The sequence below is a fragment of the Pogoniulus pusillus genome, chromosome 1 (assembly GCF_015220805.1).
Source record: "Pogoniulus pusillus isolate bPogPus1 chromosome 1, bPogPus1.pri, whole genome shotgun sequence".
Lineage (NCBI taxonomy): Eukaryota > Metazoa > Chordata > Aves > Piciformes > Lybiidae > Pogoniulus > Pogoniulus pusillus.
This window is the reverse complement of record NC_087264.1, coordinates 3911708-3931236: the sequence shown is the minus strand read 5'-3', so window position 1 is coordinate 3931236 and position 19529 is coordinate 3911708. Positions and strand designations below refer to the sequence as shown.

Genomic DNA, 19529 nt, shown 5'->3' with positions numbered 1-19529 from the left:
AAACCAGCAGTGTACAGCAACCTCCACCCTAGGCTGCCAGCTGCATGGCATAGAAGGGTGAGAAGCAAATCAAAGCAAGCTGGAATTCAGTCAGGGGTGCCCCAGCACATGGCATGTTTGCAAAAAAACAGATTACAATTCCCATTTACCTTGGGGTACCTTGCCCCTTTGAACTGTTGGAGTTCAGTCATTCTTCTATAAGCCAGAATGTGCCACTGAGCGTGACACATTTGAGATTTAACAGAGCTCAAGAGCATCTTGTTTCCCCATGGTGCATCGGACCCACAAGAGCCATCTCCCAGAACTCAAACCCCTTCTTAAGGGCAGGACACTGGAAGACTCCATGTTCTCAAGAGGTGTTTGTTTTCCAGGCAGCAGCACAAGTACTGCATGATGTCCTCAAGCCGCAGCACAAAATGCCTCCTGCACCAGCCTGACAGGGGTGTGCTGCTCAGGAGGTGCATCACAACCACCTTCAGAGTGAATCATAGAATCATAGAATCAACCAGGTTGGAAGAGACCTCCAAGATCATCCAGGCCAACCTAGCACCCAGCATCATTCCCACGAGGACTCCAGCCTTCGTAGGTGCTGCCTACCCCAATGGGTGGCTGCATCACCGGGAAGAAAGTACCAGAGGAGAGCTCTTGGTAAACCTGGATGACTTCCCCCACCAGCTCCTTCACCTCCCGGCACCAGTAGGTGAGCTCCTGCCCTGGCCACTGGAAGCTCTCGGCAAAGATCCTGTCCTGATCCTTCACTAGGATACACGGCAGGAGTCTCTGACATGAGTCACTCACTTGGTGCCTGCTCAGCTGGAGCTGCCAGAAGCTATTCCTGGGCCCATGTGTTGATCCAGGCCACAGCCAGAGGAAGAGAGCAATGAGGCAAAAGTCATGTTTGTCATCACTGTGATCCTCATCAGCTGCTGTGGTGGGACACCACCAAAAGGAGAATGCTGCATCTCTCTCTGCTTCATGGAGCTCCTAATGATTTCCTCCAGGCATTTCAGGCATTGCCTCCTGCACCATCCTGACAGGGTATGCTAGTTTGAGGTGAACTGGAATATTTAATGAGAGAAATTAAGTTATAGTCTGTGAAAAAGAAACACTGGTGATGTCTACTTCTCTCATAGGCTTGCTGAGATGTATAAAAACAAGAATAGAAAGCATAGGTAAGATAGTCTCTATGGGTGTCTGTTGGAGTCTGCTTTCTCCCTGCACTTTTGCTGTGTAACTAATCCTTCTGTTTTCTAAACCCCCTTATCGTTCCTCCAAACTCACCTTTCACATAAGGTATACTCTGGGATAAGGTGGAAAGGTAGTTGGGAGCCCCTCCTGGGAACTCTGGTTTCTGTGAGGGCTGTTGTGTTTCTGTGTTACTTGTCTATTTCTGTATCTAGCTGTATATATAGTAAATATCTGCTTGTATACTGTGCTAAGCTGTAAATATAAGGCTTCATTCCTTAATTTCCAGCTTGGCTGAGTCTAGTCTGGGTGCCTTTCTTAAGAGTGGGGGGGTTGGATAACACCCAAAGCGTCACACAGGGATGTGGTGGTCAGAAGGTGCATCACAACTGCCTTCAGTCAAGAGGAGGAAAAGCCTTTGCCCACCAAGATGCAGTCGCAGTTGCAGGTATCGGAGTTGGAAGTTGCCATGTGGGATCTGCCTGGCAGTTTGCCTGATGAACTTCACCTGTGCCACAGCACAGCTTGCTGACCACGTCATGCTTGCGATCCAGGTGGGCTCTCTAGTGTGGTTGCACAGGATGATATTTGAGTCACCTTTCTGCACCCTCTATATCCTTTCAATGAAGAATGCTCTCCCGAGGGCATTTGTCAGCTGTAGCTTGTAAGGGTGGCTGGAGGGTAGTATCATCATTCTAGGGTGACACATCTTAGGCAGGACCCTAGCCTGATGTTATGATGTTCTGATGTTCTGGAGCTAGTGACTCTTGGTTAGTTTGGGTTACAGAATATTTAACTCTCCTGTATTTGCAGTGACAGCTCCCACATCTGCTCAGCCTGGTGCACAAGAGCCACTGACTCCTGGCAGGCCTGCCTGCTTCCCTGGCATTTCCCTTCCACAGCAAAACCACAGGAAATCTCCTGTACATCAACATCTGTCTCTCTACTGCTGGCTCAACCAGTTAAGAAGTAGCCACTCTTGAGTGAGAAATAAATTATCATAGAATCAACCAGGTTGGAAGAGACCTCCAAGATCATCCAGTCCAACCTAGCACCGAGCCCTGTACAATCAACTAGACCACAGAATCATAGAATCATAGAATCAACCAGGTTGGAAGAGACCTCCAAGCTCATCCAGTCCAACCTAGCACCCAGCCCTGTCCAGTCAACCAGACCATGGCACTAAGTGCCTCAGCCAGGCTTGGCTTCAACACCTCCAGGGACGGCAACTCCACCACCTCCCTGGGCAGCCCATTCCAATGGCAAATCACTCTCTCTGTGAAGAACTTCCTCCCAATATCCAGTGTAAATACGACACATCCTGTTTCTATGAACACTTTTCCAGTAAATCTTTATACTTTTAAGAGCTCCTTACCCTCAGTCATCATTTTCCTCTTTTCCTCTGATGTCAGACAGATTTTTGTGTGAAAGGACAACCTGCACATGACACAGTGAAGCCATCTGCCAGTTCTTGTTTACACAAATTCTTCAAAGATAATCTCAGAGTCTCTGCCTTTTCTTGTAGTTTCAAACTCTAGTTGGGTCGGAGCCAGCAGTGTGCCCAGATGGCCAAGAAGGCCAACAGCATCCTGGCCTGTATCAGAAATGGTGTGACCAGCAGGAGTAGGGAGGGGATCATGCCCCTGTACTCAGCACTCCTGAGCCCACACCTCGAGTACTGTGCCCGGATTTGGTCACCACAGTATAGGAGGGACACTGAGGTGCTGGAGCAGGTGCAAAGAAGGGCAGTGAGGCTGGGGAGAGGTCTGACAAACATGACCTGAGAGGAGCAGCTGAGGGAGCTGGAGGTGTTTAGTCTGGAGAAGAGGAGGCTGAGGGGGGACCTTATTGCCCTCTACAGCTACCTGAAAGAAGGTTGTAGTGAGGCTGGAGCTGGTCTCTTCTCCCCAGTTACTAATGATAGGAGGAGAGGAAATGGCCTCAAGTTGCATCAGGGGAGGTTTAGGTTAGGAAATTATTTACTGGGCAGGTGGTCAGGCACTGGAACAGGCTGCCCAGGGAGGTGGTGGAGTCACCATCCCTGGAGGTGTTTAAAGGGAGAATGGATGTGCCTGAAGCTATGATCTAGTGATGAAGGCTGCTGGGATGAAGATTGGACTGGCTGATGCTCGTGCTCCTTTCCAACCACAGCGATTCACAGTGATTAAATGTTGAGCTGAGGGCATTGGTTTAGTCAAGCACTTGTCAGTGTGAAACTAAGGATTGGACTCGGTGATCTTGAAGATCTTTTCCAATCTAAGAAATTCTGTGATGCTGTGAAGTGTTGATCTGCTTGAGGGCACAGTTCTACAGAGATATTTGAACAGGATGGGTTGATGGGCTGAGTCCAGCTTTCTTAGGTTCAGCAGTTGTAGACAGCAATGAGGTCACTCCTGAGCCTCCTCTTCTCCAGCCTAAACACCCCCAGCTCCCTCAGCCTCTCCTCACAGGGCTGTGCTCCAGGCCCCTCACCAGCTTCGTTGCCCTTCTCTGGACACCTTCCAGCACCTCAACATCTCTCTTGAATTGAGGAGCCCAGAACTGGACACAGCACTCAAGGGGTGGCCTGAGCAGTGCTGAGCACAGAGGCAGAATAACCTCCCTTGTCCTGCTGGCCACACTGTTCCTGATGCAGGCCAGGATGCCATTGGCTCTCTTGGCCACCTGGGCACACTGCTGGCTCATGTTCAGCTTCTCTCTACCAGCACCCCCATGTCCCTCTCTGCCTGGCTGCTCTCCAGCCACTCTGTCCCCAGCCTGCAGCACTGCTTGGGGTCGTTGTGACCAAACATCCTGATCTTTTGATCAGGAGATGGCCACTTGCCAGCTCCTCACATTGTGATCCACTTTTCCTGAGAACTGAATAAGGCAGAGTTTCACAAACAAGAGGAAATCCCTAACCAGCATGGAGCCTCGAGTGTGGAAAGTTTTTGTGAGGGGGTTGGGTTTGTTTGGGCTTTTTTTTTCCCCCACAACTTCCTCGTGAATGTATTTGGCAGCTTGCTGTCCCTGCCAGCACAGCATCCCAGAGGAAACTGGAGCCGGGAGAGTTCTTCCTGCCTGGGACAGGCTTCCCAGGAGCCTGAGGGATTTACTGATCGCCACCTTTCATTCTGCACGCCTTGCAGTGTTCCACCAAAGACCATGTGCAGTGGCAAGCTGCAGACAGCTTTGCTGGTAGCCAGCTACTTTGTCTATCTGCTGGTGGGTGCAGCTGTGTTCCAAGCATTGGAAAGGACTGCCGAGAAGCAGGAGAAAATAGCAGCTGCCCAGATGAAGGAGGCTTTTCTGCAGAATTTCACTCACCTCACGGTGGCAGAGATGGAGCAGTTTATGAAGGTAAGTGCTCGCCCTGAAGAAGCCCTTTCTGCCTCCTTTTTGTCCATGGGATGCAGTTTCCCCCTCAGCACTGCTGCGCAGCTGCTTTTATTATGTTCCTGCTGCTGTGGTGGTTGGGTGATTGTAGCAAACCCAAAGCCAGCCTCTGTTCTGAGCAGGCAGGTCACACTGGTGGTAAATACGGCTCATGTAGCTTGACTTAACTTTGTCTGTTAGCTAGTAACAGTCCCCATCCCATGGTGTCCTCATTCTTTGGGAGCTTACCTTCTGTCAGTTCATCTTTTGGTGCTGCTGTGCTCATCTGCATCTGAGTGGCATGTCAGGAAAAATGAGGTTATCTGATCAAAATGGGCATGATTTCCACTTCACTGTCGCAGTTGCCATTGGAGTGGGCTGCCCGGGGAGGTGGTGGAGTTGCCGTCCCTGGAGGTGTTCAAGCAAAGCCTGGATGGGGCACTTAGTGCCATGGTCTGGTTGATTGTCTAGGGCTGGGTGCTAGGTTGGACTGGATATCTTGGAGAAGACTTAGAGGGGATTTGATAAATGTTTATTAGTACCTGAGGGCTGGCCAGGAGAGGGGGGACAGGCTCTGCTCACTGCTCCCTGGGATAGGACAAGCAGCAATGGGTGTAAATTAGAGCAAAAGAGGTTCCAGCTCAACACAAGGGGGAACTTCTTTACTGTAAGGGTCCCAGAGCCCTGGCACAGGCTCCCCAGAGAGGCTGTGGGGTCTCCTTCTCTGGAGCCTTTCAAGGCCTGTCTGGATGTGTTCCTCTGTGATCTGTGTTAGACAGGATTGTCCTGCTCTGGCAGGGAGGTTGGACTGGATGATCTCCTTGGGTCCCTTCCAACCCCTAACATCCTGTGAGCCTGTGATCCTGTGAGGTCTCTGCCAACCTGGTTGATTCTATGATTCTATGAATATAAGGAAGGTGATTCTCCTCCTCTACTCCACTCTGATGAGGCCTCACCTGGACTGCTGTGTCCAGCTACAGTTTGTATGTGTGTGTCTTTTGGATTCGATGACCCTATAAAGTTCCTTCCAACCCAAACTGTTCTATGATTTTATGATTCTAATATATTGATTGAAAAAAAAAAAAGAAGCTCAGGTCAGTACAGAGAGGGTGACATAGTCAGAGTTTACTTTTTGAAGAGGCTGCAGCAATGGAACAGGTAGCTTGGCCAAAGCAAAGCACTGGAAGCTGAGAACAGGTATGGCTGTTTCTTTATCTTCTGTACTGATATCCTGTTTGTGACACTCAGTGAAGACCTGAGTACAGGTCTTCTCCAGACTAAACAGCCCCAGGTCCCTCAGCCTTTCCTCCCACATAAAAAATAAGCTCCAGCCTCTTAAATATTCTTGTGGCCTTCCACTGGACTCCTTACAGTAGTTCCCTGTCCCTCTTGAACTGGGGAGTCCAGAACTGGACACAGTACTCCAGGTGTGGCCTCACCAGCTCAGGGTAGAGGGGGAGGTGAACCTCCCTTGCCCTGCTGGCCACACTGTTCTTAATGTGCCCCAGCAGTAATGCATCCCAATCTCATTTATTACCATCTCTGTTAGTCAGCAGGGAAACAACCAAGTAGCCCTGCAGCTCTTGTTGGGCACTGGAATGAGCTGCCCAGGGAGGTGATAGAGTCACCCACCCTGGATGTGTTTAAGAGTCATTTGGATGTGGTACTTAGGGATATGGTTTAAGGTGAATCTTGTAGAGCAGGGTTCTAGGTTGGACTTGATGCTCCTGAGGGGTTTTTTCCAACCTGCATGTTGCTGTGTGAGAAGAAAATGAGGAGTGCCAATAGCCTTGCTGGAAGAATCTCCATCTGGGAAGCTAACAGAGCTCTTAATGGGTCCACTTTGCAGGCTAAGGAGAGGATGGGAAGAACTGGTATTTTCTGGTAACACAACCACTGTTCCAGTCCCATTTTACATGTGCAGGGCTTGAGAAAATATTTCTGCTAGCCTTGTTTTCTGGTACACCAGGAAAAAAGATAGTGGGGGGAGGATGGGAGGAGAAGGCTTTTCTGGTATAGTTTATTCCAGCTTGTGTTGTGCATCTGGCAGGACTCAGCTCTGAATTTTACCTGGTCTGCTTCTGTACAATATAACCTGCCTTCCAAATGTCCAGTTTGATGCTCTCTGTGTGCTAAAGGCAGGGTCTGCTGGATACTTCTTGGCTTTTTTCATTAAAATCATTTTTGTCATCGTCCTAAGCCCAGCCACAGCTGAGCCCCTGGAAGCCACTCACACAGCTGACCCCCCCCCCCCCTCTCCCCACCATCAGTCACAGAATCAAAGAGTCAGGCAGGGTTGGAAGGGACCACAAGAATCATGTAGTTCCAACCCCCCTGCCATGGCCAGGGACACCCTGCCCTAGAGCAGTCACTCACAGGAAGGAGAAACTGGAAGCACATTGGAAAGAGGTGAGGGGGGAAGGTTGATATAAGGAGACAGTTTACCAGGACAATACAAAGAATAAAATGAACAGTAGGATTGACAGCAGTGGTAAAGAAAGGAATAGATAACAACAAGCAATATAGGCTGTGATAGAAACAAGAAGGAATGGCCTCCAGCTGCACCAGGCTGGTTGATACTATAATTCTATACACCTCTGGGGATCATCCTGTCCACCCCCACCCTGCGAAAACAGGGCCACCCACAGCAGCTTGCCCACAAATGCCTTCAAGTAGGTTTTGAAAGTCTCCAAAGGGGCCTGCAGGAGCTACAGGAAAGCTGGGAAGGGCCTATTTGTTAAGGGCCTTTGGTGAGAGGACAAGGGGCAAAAGCAGGGTAGATTCAAATTACATTTTAGGAAGTTCTTTACTATGAGGGTGGTGAGACACTGGCTCAGGAGCAGTGTGGGCAGCAGGACAAGGGAGGTTATTCTGCCCCTGTGCTCAGCACTGGTCAGGCCACACCTTGAGTGCTGTGTCCAGTTCTGGGCTCCTCCATTCAAGAGACATGTTGAGATGCTGGAAGGTGTCCAGAGAAGGGCAACAAGGCTGGTGAGGGGCCTGGAACTCAAACCCTATGAGGAGAGGCTGAGGGAGCTGGGGGTGTGCAGCCTGCAGAAGAGGAGGCTCAGGGCAGAGCTCATTGCTGTCTACGACTACATGAAGAAAGGTTGTAGCCAGGTGGGGGTTGGTCTCTTCTTCCAGGCAAGCAGCAACAGAACAAGGGGACACAGCCTCAAGATGTGCCAGGGAGGTCTAGGCTGGATGTTGTTAGGAAGTTGTTGTCAGAGAGAGTGATTGGCATTGGAATGGGCTGCCCAGGGAGGTGGTGGAGTTGCAGTCCCTGCCATGGTCTGGTTGACTGGCTAGGGCTGGGTGCTAGGTTGGACTGGATGATCTTGGAGGTCTCTTCCAACCTGGTTAATTCTATGATTCTATGATTCAGCTTTCTGCAGCTGTTGAGTCTTGAGTTCTGAAAGGTCACAGCCCAGCAGAAGGTAGGAGAAAACTGATTTCAATGGGGATTTCTTTAGAATAATTCACTAGCAAGTCTCCAAGGAAGAGTTCAATGTTACAGCACAAATTTTGCTGTAAGAAAAATCTTCATTTTCATCTTGTGTCTGTCCAGAATCTGCTGCTAATGACTCCATTCTCTGTGCATCTCCTCCAGCACATGGGGGCTGTAGTTCTTCCTCTGGAATGAATTGAGCAGGCCAGCATCTTCTTTGTTGATTTGCTTCATTGTCCTTACTCAGCTTTCCAATCTGATGGAGATCTTTGACAATTATTTTCTCAGTATCTTCTAGCAATGTTGTCAATAAATTAAAGAGGAGAGCAATCCAGGCAAGGCCAAACAGAATCCAAATGGCCACCAGTGAGCGATAGTAGGAAAAGTAACTCCTGCCAGGCTGCTTACCTGTAGTTAAGGTGAGAGAAAAAAGCAAGAGAGTTAACAAGCTAAAACTGCCCTGCCTGTGGGCCAGTCTGATGGATTCTCCAGTGTATTCTACACTGAATGCTTGAAGGTGACTTTCACAGTATCACAGTATCACCAAGGTTGGAAGAGACCTCACAGATCATCAAGTCCAACCCTTTACCACAGAGCTCAAGGCCAGACCATGGCACCAAGTGCCACGTCCAATCCTGCCTTGAACAGCTCCAGGGACGGCGACTCCACCACCTCCCCGGGCAGCCCATTCCAGTGTCCAATGACTCTCTCAGGGAAGAACTTTCTCCTCACCTCCAGCCTAAATCTCCCCTGGTGCAGCCTGAGGCTGTGTCCTCTCGTTCTGGTGCTGGCCACCTGAGAGAAGAGAGCAACCTCCTCCTGGCCACAACCACCCCTCAGGTAGTTGTAGACAGCAATAAGGTCACCCCTGAGCCTCCTCTTCTCCAGGCTAACCAATCCCAGCTCCCTCAGCCTCTCCTCGTAGGGCTGTGCTCAAGGCCTCTCCCCAGCCTCGTTGCCCTTCTCTGGGCATGCTCAAGCATCTCAATGTCCCTCCTAAACTGGGGGGCCCAGAACTGAACACAGTACTCAAGGTGAGGTCTAACCAGTGCAGAGTACAGGGGCAGAATGACCTCCCTGCTCCTGCTGACCACACCATTCCTGATGCAGGCCAGGATGCCACTGGCTCTCTTGGCCACCTGGGCACACTGCTGGCTCATGTTCAGGCGGGTATCAATCAGCACCCCCAGATCCCTCTCTGTCAGGCTGCTCTCCAGCCACTCCGACCCCAGCCTGTATCTCTGCATGGGGTTGTTGTGGCCAAAGTGCAACACCCTGCACTTGGAGCTATTGAACCCCATCCCCTTGGACTCTGCCCATCTGTCCAGGTGGTCAAGGTCCCGCTGCAGAGCCCTTCTGCCCTCCAACTCAGTCACATCTGCCCCCAGCTTAGTGTCATCTGCAAACTTGCTGATGACTGACTCGATGCCCTCATCCAGATCATCTATGAAGATGTTAAAGAGGATGGGGCCCAGCACAGATCCCTGAGGGACACCACTAGTGACAGCCACCAGCTGGATGTGGCACCATTCACCACCACTCTCTGGGTCCGGCCCTCCAGCCAGTTCCTAACCCAGCACAGAGTGTTGCCATCCAAGCCATGGGCTGACAGCTTAGCCAGCAGTTTGCTGTGGGGCACAGTGTCAAAGGCCTTGCTGAAGTCCAGACAGACCACATCCACAGGCCTCCCCACATCCACCAAGCAGTCACCTGATCATAGAAGGAGATCAGGTTAGAAAGGCAGGATCTGCCCTTCCTAAACCCATGCTGGCTGGACCTGAGCCCTTTGCCATCCCTCAGGTGCGCTCTTATCACCCCCAAGATAACCTGCTCCATCAGTTTCCCTGGCACTGAGGTCAGGCTGACAGGTCTGTAGTTCCCAGGTTCCTCCATCCGACCCTTCTTGTGGATGGGGACCACGTTGGCCATTTTCCAGTCTCCTGGGACCTCTCCGGTGAGCCAGGACTGCTGGAAAATGATGGAGAGAGGCTTGGCCAGCTCAGCTGCCAGCTCTCTCAGCACCCTGGGATGGATCCCATCTGGTCCCATGGACTTGTGGGTGTCCAGATGGCTCAGCAGATCCTGAACTAATTCTTCATGAATTTCCAGGGGAACACACTGCTCCCCAACCCCATCCCCCAGTTCAAGAGGCCACTTGCCTCCTCCTCCCTCCTTGCTGTTGAAAACTGAGGTGAAGAAGGCATTCAGGACCTCAGCATTTTCTACATCATCAGTTATAGTGTTCCCCTCCTGGTCCAGTAAGGAGTGGAGGCTCTTCTTGCCCTTTTTTTTAGCATTGATAAATTTATACCTGAGGGGTGGTTGTGGCCAGGGGGAGGTTGCTCTCTTCTCTCAGGTGGCCAGCACCAGAACAAGAGGACACAGCCTCAGGCTGCGCCAGGGGAAATTTAGGCTGGAGGTGAGGAGAAAGTTCTTCCCTGAGAGAGTCATTGGACACTGGAATGGGCTGCCCGGGGAGGTGGTGGAGTCGCCGTCCCTGGAGCTGTTCAGGGCAGGATTGGACGTGGCACTTGGTGCCATGGTCTGGCCTTGAGCTCTGTGGTGAAGGGTTGGACTTGATCTGTGAGGTCTCTTCCAATCCTAATAATACTGTGATACTGTGATAAAAGTGTTTTTTGTTATCTTTCACGGAAGTGAGCAGCCTAAATTCTAGCTGGGCCTTAGCCTCTCTAATTTTTCTCCTGCATAATCTGGCTACCTCCTTAAACACGTCAGGAGAAGCCTTCCCCTCCTTCCAGAGGTGATACACCCTCTTTTTTCCCCCCAATTCCTTCAGGAGCTGTTTACTCATCCAGGCTGGTCGCCTTCCCCGCCGGCTCATCTTTCGGCACATGGGAACTGTCAGCTCCTGTGCCTTCAAGAGCTCCTGTTTAAAGTAGGTCCAACCATCCTGGACCCCCTTGTTTTTAAGGACTGCTGCCCAGGGGACTTTGGAAATAAGTTTCTTAAGCAAATTAAAGTTTGCCCTCCAAAAGTCCAAGGTGTAGGTTTTGTTGTAGTGCCTCCCTACCTCCCTGCATGTTGAAAACTTCACTAACTCGTGATCACTACACCCCAGGCAGCCTCCCACTGTCACATCTAAACATTATGTGAAAGGCCACACTGTAACTATGTGCATGTGTGCTCATGCATGCAGTTTCCAGAAGGGTGTTATCACAAGAAAGGAGCACTAGCTGGCTCAATTGATGCTAAACTTTGCTTTCCCTCACAGAACCTGACCAAAGCCATTCAGAATGGAGTATACCCTGTTGGAAATGAATCAAAGATTGAAGACAGCAACTGGGATTTCAGTAACTCCTTCTTCTTTGCTGGCACAGTTGTCTCCACAATAGGTAGGTCTAATGCTTTCCATAGATGTGTGGGTTTGGTGCTTCTTGTGTCTGGTTATTAGAACCTGAATGGACACTACTTTTAAGGATAAAAACTCCAGCCTTTCATTGTCATGGATAGTAAACAGCAACAACCTTGGTCCTGAGAGCTTACCACTGCACAGCTACTTGTGCTTGTGAAATACCAGTGGCATTTCATGTTATTTCCTATTCATTTCTTCTATTGAAGCCATCTGTTGAAACATTCCCTCTGCTGCCAGTTGTGAGTGGGAGATAAACTTCACTTTGCTGCTCTTTATTCTAGGGTCATACAGGCTTTAAATTCAAAAATGCTGTGAAGCACAGAAGAATGGTAGCTAAAAGTGAACTCTGCTGAGGATGGACACTGTTTCAGTTACCTGTGCTGAACTATTACTGCACATACTGAATTAGCAATGTTCCAGGAGGAAAGATATGGGAAGGAAGCAGCACAGCAAGCAGCAAAAGCAAAAAGCAACCACTAATGAGCACTAAACTCTCATTTACAGTAAGGCAAGCAAGCTCCATGAGACTTCATCTTGAGTACTGTGTTCAGTTTTGTGCTCCCCAGTTTAGGAGGGGCAGGGATCTGCTGGAGAGGGTCCAGTGGAGGGCCATGAGGATGATGAGGGGACAGGAGGGCATAGCTGATGAGGAGAGGCTGAGGGACCTGGGACTGCTTAGTCTGGAGAAGAGAAGACTGAGAGGGGATTTGATAAATGTTTATATGTACCTGAGGGCTGACCAGGAGTGGGGGACAGGCTCTGCTCACTGCTCCCTGGGATAGGACAAGCAGCAATGGGTGTAAGTTTCAGCACAGGAGGTTCCAGCTCAACACAAGGGGGAACTTCTTTACTGTAAGGGTCCCAGAGCACTGGCACAGGCTGCCCAGAGAGGCTGTGGAGTCTCTTCTCTGGGTACTCTCAAGGCCTGTCTGGAGGTGTTCCTCTGTGATCTGTGTTAGACAGCATTGTCCTGCTCTGGCAGGGGGATTGGACTCGATGATCTCCTTGGATCCCTTCCAGCCCCAAATATCCTGTGAGCCTGTGATCCTGTGATCCATAGCAAGCACAGATGCCTGATTAACAGCTTTGAATTAATCTAGCACATTCTGATCAAATCTGCTGTTATCATGAGCTCTTTAAGCTCCATTTTAGGTGTCAGGAAGGTCTGTCATGGTTTAACATCAGCCAGTGACTAAGCCCCACACAGCTACTCACTCACTCACTCACTCACTCACCCACAGTGGACCAGAGGAGAGAATGGGGAAGGTAAAAGTGCTGAAACTTGCAGGTTGAGATAAAAACAGTCTTATAAGTAAAGCAAAAGCTGCACACAGGAGCAAAGCAAAGCAAGGAATTGCTTCAACACTTCCCATCTGAGGCAGGTTTCTGCCATCTCCAGGAAAGCAGGACTACACCACACATGACAGTTACTTGGGAAGACAAAGACCATCACTCCAGATCTCCTTCTCCTCCTCCCAGCTTTATATGCCGAGCATGACATCATATGGCATAGTCAGTTGGAATCAGCTGTCCCAGCTGTCCCCACAACAGCTTCTTGTGCACCTCCAACCTGCATAATGGTGGGATGGAGTGAGAGCAGAAAAGGGCTTGAATCTGTATCAGTTCTCCTCAGCAATAAGGAAAACATCACAGTTTTATCACTGCTGCCTCCAGCAGAAATCCAAAACATGTCCCTACGCCAGCTACTATGAGGAAAACTAATTCAGCTAAACCCACCACAGACAGAGAGGCTGTCCCAGGCAAAGTGCAGGTCTGCCTGCTAACTGCACCTTCACCACAGAGGTCTGGTGTAAAATCAGGTACTTCCAGTCATCTTCACCAGCTTTTGCCATGAAAGTGGAATATTTCTGCGACAGGGAACATAAGAAGAGCTCAGGCATTTGGGAGCCCACTAGCCAATAAACCATTCAGTTGCTTTATTTGCCTCTACCCTTGAAGAAAACATTCTTTTCCAAGTAATAGATGCATTGAGATGAATTGTGCTTGGCAAAATGCCTTTTCTCAGGGTCAATGATGGAATAAAGACATACACAAAGTACATCAGTTTTGCACCCAGAGATGTACCTCATAGGATCTGGAGTTAACAAAGTCTCCAGTCCATTAAAGGACATGTTTGGAGTGCTGCAGACATTTTTTCACTACTTAGATAAGTCCTCTTTTAGTAGGACTTAAATATCTCTCTAGCATGAATCATAGAATCAGTCAGGGTTGGAAGGGACCACAAGGAGCAGCCAGTTCCAACCCCCCTGCCATGCCCAGGGACACCCTACCCTAGAGCAGGCTGCACACAGCCTCATCCAGCCTGGCCTCAAACACCTCCAGCCATGGGGCCTCAACCACCTCCCTGGGCAACCCAGTCCAGCCTCTCACCACTCTCATGCTCAACAACTTCCTCCTCACCTTCACTCTGAATCTCCCCACCTCCAGCTTTGCTCCATTCCCCCCAGTCCTGTCACTCCCTGACAGCCTCAAAAGTCCCTCCCCAGCTTTTTTGTAGCCCACTTCAGATTCTGGAAGGCCACAAGAAGGTCCCTGGGAGCCTCCTCTTCTCCATGAACAGCATGAATATATCAGCCAACAGCAAGGGCTGGACTAATTAGTCTGTCCTACTGCACACTGCAGTTCCTCTAGGACTAGAGCCAGTCTCTGGACGTACCAGCTTACAGGCATTTAGCCAGAGAGGTCACTGACACACAGGCAGATAACAAGAAGCTGGAAACTGGAGGGGGCTGTGTGTGATTCTGATATGGCAAATGCCCTGAGACTCCAACTTTGATTTCTTCCAGGTCCCCAGACTTCTGGTTTTTGTCTTTCCATGTAATTACCACAGAACAGAGGATGTTTCCCATGACTGTTTTAGATTATGCTGTCATTCCCACTAAGATAGGGTTAGGAGCACACAGTGCTCTCTGGATACCCTGAAATATGCAGGGTCAACCACTTCATCTGCTCACTGCTTTTCTCAGAGGAAAAAGAGTGCATGTGGGCTGAAAAGTGCTAGCCACATCTTTTGGGGTCACAGGCAAATCAGGCTGGGGTAGGTATGAACATGACCATGGATTGCTCCAGTTTTATGGAATTATTTCCTCTTACCTATCTTTTTTTATAGGATATGGCACACTACATCCTAAAACTACTGGGGGGCAGATCTTCTGTGTCTTTTTTGCTCTGTTTGGAATCCCTCTGAATATTGTTTTTCTCCACCATGTTGGTAAGATGCTCTCACTGCTGTGTAAAAAGCTGGGGAACTACCTGTATGAGAAAGGAATGAGAAAGGTAATTGGTTCTGCTTATTCTGACACACTTATATGCTCATTTATTATTTGTTCCCTCTTAAGATACATGCTGGCATTTTCCTCTATTATATTTAGAATCATAGAATCAGTCAGGGTTGGAAGCATCCACAGGGATCAGCCAGTTCCAACCCACCTGACATGCCCAGGGACACCCTACCCTAGAGCAGGCTGCACACAGCCTCAGCCAGCCTGGCCTTAAACACCTCCAGCCATGGGGCCTCAACCACCTCCCTGGGCAACCCATTCCAGCCTCTCACCACTCTCATGCTCAACAACTTCCTCCTCACCTCCACTCTCAATCTTCCCACCTCCAGCTTTGCTCCATTCCCCCTAGAACTGTCAGTCTCTGACAGCCTAGAAAGTCCCTCCCCAGCTTTTTTGGATGCCCCCTTCAGATACTGGAAGGCCACAAGAAGGTCACTTGGGAGCCTCCTCTTCTGCAGACTGCACAGCCCCAACTCTTTCAGTCTGTCCTCACAGCAGAGCTACTGCAGCCCTCTGAGCATCCTCCTGGCCTTTCTCTGGACACTCTCCAGCATCTCCACATCCTTCTCGTAATGGGGGCTCCAGAACTGTTTGTTCTCATGCTGTGTTAGACACTGTGCTGGGAGAGGAAAAAGACATTCTTCACTTGCAGAGATAAACAGACAAGGCAACCAAAGGCAAAAGGATGCATTTTGTCTACTCACCTCAATGGCAGACTTACATCCCTCTTCAGCAGTTGATGGAGAGAGTGTTCCACTTCTCTAGCGTGGGGTGTTCCTCTTCTAGTCTTCTAGAGAAATGTTCCAGTTCTCTAGACACTTACCTCAGAAGCCAACACTCTGAGGAAGTATCTGTGTCCCTTCATAACCAGTAGAAAGAGAGGTGATTAAGCATCTCACCTTGAGACAGCAAAAAGCAGGTGAGCTGTAAAAAGCCACAAAATAGCAGGTGAAGTGTAGGGGTGCCAGTGGATACTGCATCAATGCCTACTGTGTCACCCCTGTGCAGTCCTTTATTAGCTCTCCTCCCTTGACTTTGGCAGAGAGGAAACATCAGGCTGCAGTTGTCCATTTCAACCCAAGTGCCAAAAGCTGAGGAGGAAGCTGTGAAGGACTTGAGCTAGATGTGTCTTCCCTGGTTAAACCCCAAGTGATTTGCATCTCCTCCCCTTCTCTCATCACTTCTGAGGATGTGAGGGTAGCCTTTCTGTGTCTCCTGCTGTCATTCTCTTTCAAGATAAGATATGAGTGCTGCAGTCAGCACTGCTGGAATAGCTAATTTCTGTAAAGGCTGGTGAGCTTACATAGACCATAAAGCTTCATCAGATACAGACTCAAGCATATCCATGATGTGGGAAGGCATGAAGTTATCATAGAATCACAGAATCATAGAATCAACCAGGTTGGAAGAGACCTCGAAGATCATCCAGTCCAACCTAGCACTCAGCCCTAGCCAGTCAACTGGATGCAGGACTCCAGGTGGGGTCTCAGCAGAGCACAGCAGAGGAGGAGAATCACCTCCCTGGCCCTGCTGGCCACACTTCTCCTGCTGCAGCCCAGGCTCTGCTTGGCTTTCTGGGCTGCAAATGCACACTGCTGGCTCCTCTTGAGCTTATAATTGATTATAAATTATTATAACTGAATTAGTTTCTTTCTTTTTCAGAAGAAGATCAAATTTCTGACCCTTTTGTTCTTTCTGTCCACGGGGATCCTAGTTTTTCTCTGCTTGCCATCACTCTTCTTCCAGATAACAGAGGGTTGGTCCTACAGCGAAGGAATTTACTTTGCATTTATCACTCTCAGCACCATTGGCTTTGGAGATTATGTAGTAGGTAAGGTTGGTTTCAGAGTGGAGTTACAACAGAGGTCTTATGGGTTGACTGCACAGTCCACCAATGTGGTTTACTGCAGAGACAAGTCTTCTGTTGGAATCTTTGTCTAGTCTTGGCCTCAAACAAGGACTTTGCCTCAAACAATGAATAGTCTTTGCCTCAAACAATTCTAGAGCAAATTGCGTCATCTGACAAAAGCATCACATTGTCTAAATATAGTGACCTGTGGTGCTTTGGGGTGGAGTGAAGCCAAGTGTTTCGGGAAGGGAAGGAGAAGTGTGGGGGGAGACATTCAAAGAGGCTAGAAATATGCATGTACCAAAAATGAGAATAGAACCAAACAGGTTGGAAGAGACCTGCAAGATCATCCAGGCCAACCTAGCACCCAGCCCTATCCAATCAACCAGACCATGGCACTAAGTGCCTCAGCCAGGCTTGGCTTCAACACCTCCAGGGACAGCAACTCCACCACTTCCCTGGGCAGCCCATTCCAATGCCAATCACTCTCTGCCAACAGCTTCCTCCTAACATCCAGCCTAGACCTCACCCAGCACAACTTAAGACTGCATCCTCTTGTTCTGTTGCTGCTTGTCTGGCAGAAGAGCCCAACCCCGCCTGGCTACAGCCTCCCTTCAGGGAGTTGTAGCCAGCAATGAGGTCTGCCCTGAGCCTCCTCTTCTGCAGGCTGCACACCCCCAGCTCCCTCAGCCTCTCCTCACAGGCCTGAGCAGTGTTGAGTACAGGGGCAGAATAACTTCCCTTGTCCTTCTGGCCACACTGTTCCTGATCCAGACCAGGATGCCATTGGCTCTGCTGCCCACCTGGGCACACTGCTGCCTCATCTTCAGCTACACTCTACCAGCACCCCCAGCTCCCTCTCTGCCTGGCTGCTCTCAGCCACTCTGTCCCCAGCCTGTTGTGCTGCTTGGGGTTGTTGTGGCCAAATTGTAGAACCCTGCACTTGGCCTTGTTAAATCTCATCCCAGCTCCCTGGGCAACCGGTTCCAATCCCTGAGCACTCTGGCAGCACAGAAGTTGTTCCTAAACCTCTGTGACAATCCTGTCAATACACATTGCTGTGTTGCCTACTATGTAGAGTTACCCTTGCTGAGGTGCTGAGAGAGTCCACCACAATCAAAACAAAACAGTGTGCCCAGGTGGCCAAGAGAGCCAGTGGCATCCTGGCCTGCATCAGGAATGGTGTGGTCAGCAGGAGCAGGGAGGTCATTCTGCCCCTGTACTCTGCAATGGTTAGACCACACCTTGAGTGCTGTGTTCAGTTCTGGGCCCCCCAGTTTAGGAGGGACATTGAGATGCTTGAGCGTGTCCAGAGAAGGGCGACGAGGCTGGGGAGAGGCCTTGAGCACAGCCCTACGAGGAGAGGCTGAGGGAGCTGGGATTGGTTAGCCTGGAGAAGAGGAGGCTCAGGGGTGACCTCATTGCTGTCTACAACTACCTGAGGGGTGGTTGTGGCCAGGAGGAGGTTACTCTCTTCTCTCAGGTGGCCAGCACCAGAACAAGAGGACACAGCCTCAGGCTGCGCCAGGGGAGATTTAGGCTGGAGGTGAGGAGAAAGTTCTTCCCTGAGAGAGTCATTGGACACTGGAATGGGCTGCCCGGGGAGGTGGTGGAGTCGCCGTCCCTGGAGCTGTTCAAGGCAGGACTGGACGTGGCACTTGGTGCCATGGTCTGGCCTTGAGCTCTGTGGTAAAGGGTTGGACTTGATGATCTGTGAGGTCTCTTCCAACCTTGGTGATACTGTGATACTGTGATACTGTGAAAGTCATCTTCAAGCATTCAGTGTAGAATACACTGGAGAATCCATCAGACTGGCCCACAGGCAGGGCAGTTTTAGCTTGTTAACTCTCTTGCTTTTTTCTCTCACCTTAACTACAGGTAAGCAGCCTGGCAGGAGTTACTTTTCCTACTATCGCTCACTGGTGGCCATTTGGATTCTGTTTGGCCTTGCCTGGATTGCTCTCCTCTTTAATTTATTGACAACATTGCTAGAAGATACTGAGAAAATAATTGTCAAAGATCTCCATCAGATTGGAAAGCTGAGTAAGGACAATGAAGCAAATCAACAAAGAAGATGCTGGCCTGCTCAATTCATTCCAGAGGAAGAACTACAGCCCCCATGTGCTGGAGGAGATGCACAGAGAATGGAGTCATTAGCAGCAGATTCTGGACAGACACAAGATGAAAATGAAGATTTTTCTTACAGCAAAATTTGTGCTGTAACATTGAACTCTTCCTTGGAGACTTGTTAGTGAATTATTCTAAAGAAATCCCCATTGAAATCAGTTTTCTCCTACCTTCTGCTGGGCTGTGACCTTTCAGAACTCAAGACTCAACAGCTGCAGAAAGCTGAATCATAGAATCATAGAATCATAGAATCATAGAATCATAGAATTAACCAGGTTGGAAGAGACCTCCAAGATCATCCAGGCCAACCTAGCACCCAGCCCTATCCACTCAACCAGACCATGGCACCGAGTGCCTTATCCAGTCTTTTCTTGAAGACCTCCAGGGACGGTGACTCCACCACCTCCCTGGGCAGCCCATTCCAATGCCAATCACTCTCTCTGTGAAGAACTTCCTCCTAACATCCAGCCTAGACCTACCCCGGCACAACTTGAGACTGTGTCCCCTTGTTCTGTTGCTGCTTGCCTGGGAGAAGAGACCAACCCCACCTGGCTACAGCCTCCCTTCAGGGAGTTGCAGACAGCAGAGAGGTCACCCCTGAGCCTCCTCTTCTGCAGGCTGCACACCCCCAGCTCCCTCAGCCTCTCCTCATAGGGTTTGAGTTCCAGGCCCCTCACCAGCTTCTTTGCCCTTCTCTGGACACTTCCCAGCACCTCAACATCTCTCTTGAATTGAGGAGCCCAGAACTGGACACAGCACTCAAGGTGTGGCCTGACCAGTGCTGAGCACAGGGGCAGAAGATTCTCCCTTGTCCTGCTGGCCACACTGCTCCTGATGCAGGCCAGGATGCCATTGGCTCTCTTGGCCACCTGGGCACACTGCTGGTTCATC

General features: G+C 49.9%; 1 protein-coding gene across 1 annotated transcript; it reads left to right on the top strand.

Moving 5' to 3' along the window:
• Window positions 1–4307: 4307 nt before the first annotated feature.
• LOC135180363 (potassium channel subfamily K member 16-like) lies at window positions 4308–18886 on the top strand. The gene is made up of 5 exons (XM_064152721.1): window positions 4308–4524; window positions 11220–11340; window positions 14491–14657; window positions 16325–16498; window positions 18395–18886. Exons 1-5 carry the CDS (start codon window positions 4330–4332, stop codon window positions 18761–18763), a joined length of 1026 nt encoding a protein of 341 aa, XP_064008791.1. The 5' UTR covers window positions 4308–4329; the 3' UTR covers window positions 18764–18886.
• Window positions 18887–19529: the final 643 nt, after the last annotated feature.

Bases quoted from the DNA above. Each gene is read 5' to 3' on its own strand.
- LOC135180363 (XM_064152721.1), top strand. From the start codon at position 4,330: ATGTGCAGTGGCAAGCTGCAGACAGCTTTGCTGGTAGCCAGCTACTTT. The intron at 11,341-14,490 runs GTAGGTCTAATG...CTTTTTTTATAG, and splicing joins CACAGTTGTCTCCACAATAG to GATATGGCACACTACATCCT. The intron at 14,658-16,324 runs GTAATTGGTTCT...TTTCTTTTTCAG, and splicing joins ATGAGAAAGGAATGAGAAAG to AAGAAGATCAAATTTCTGAC.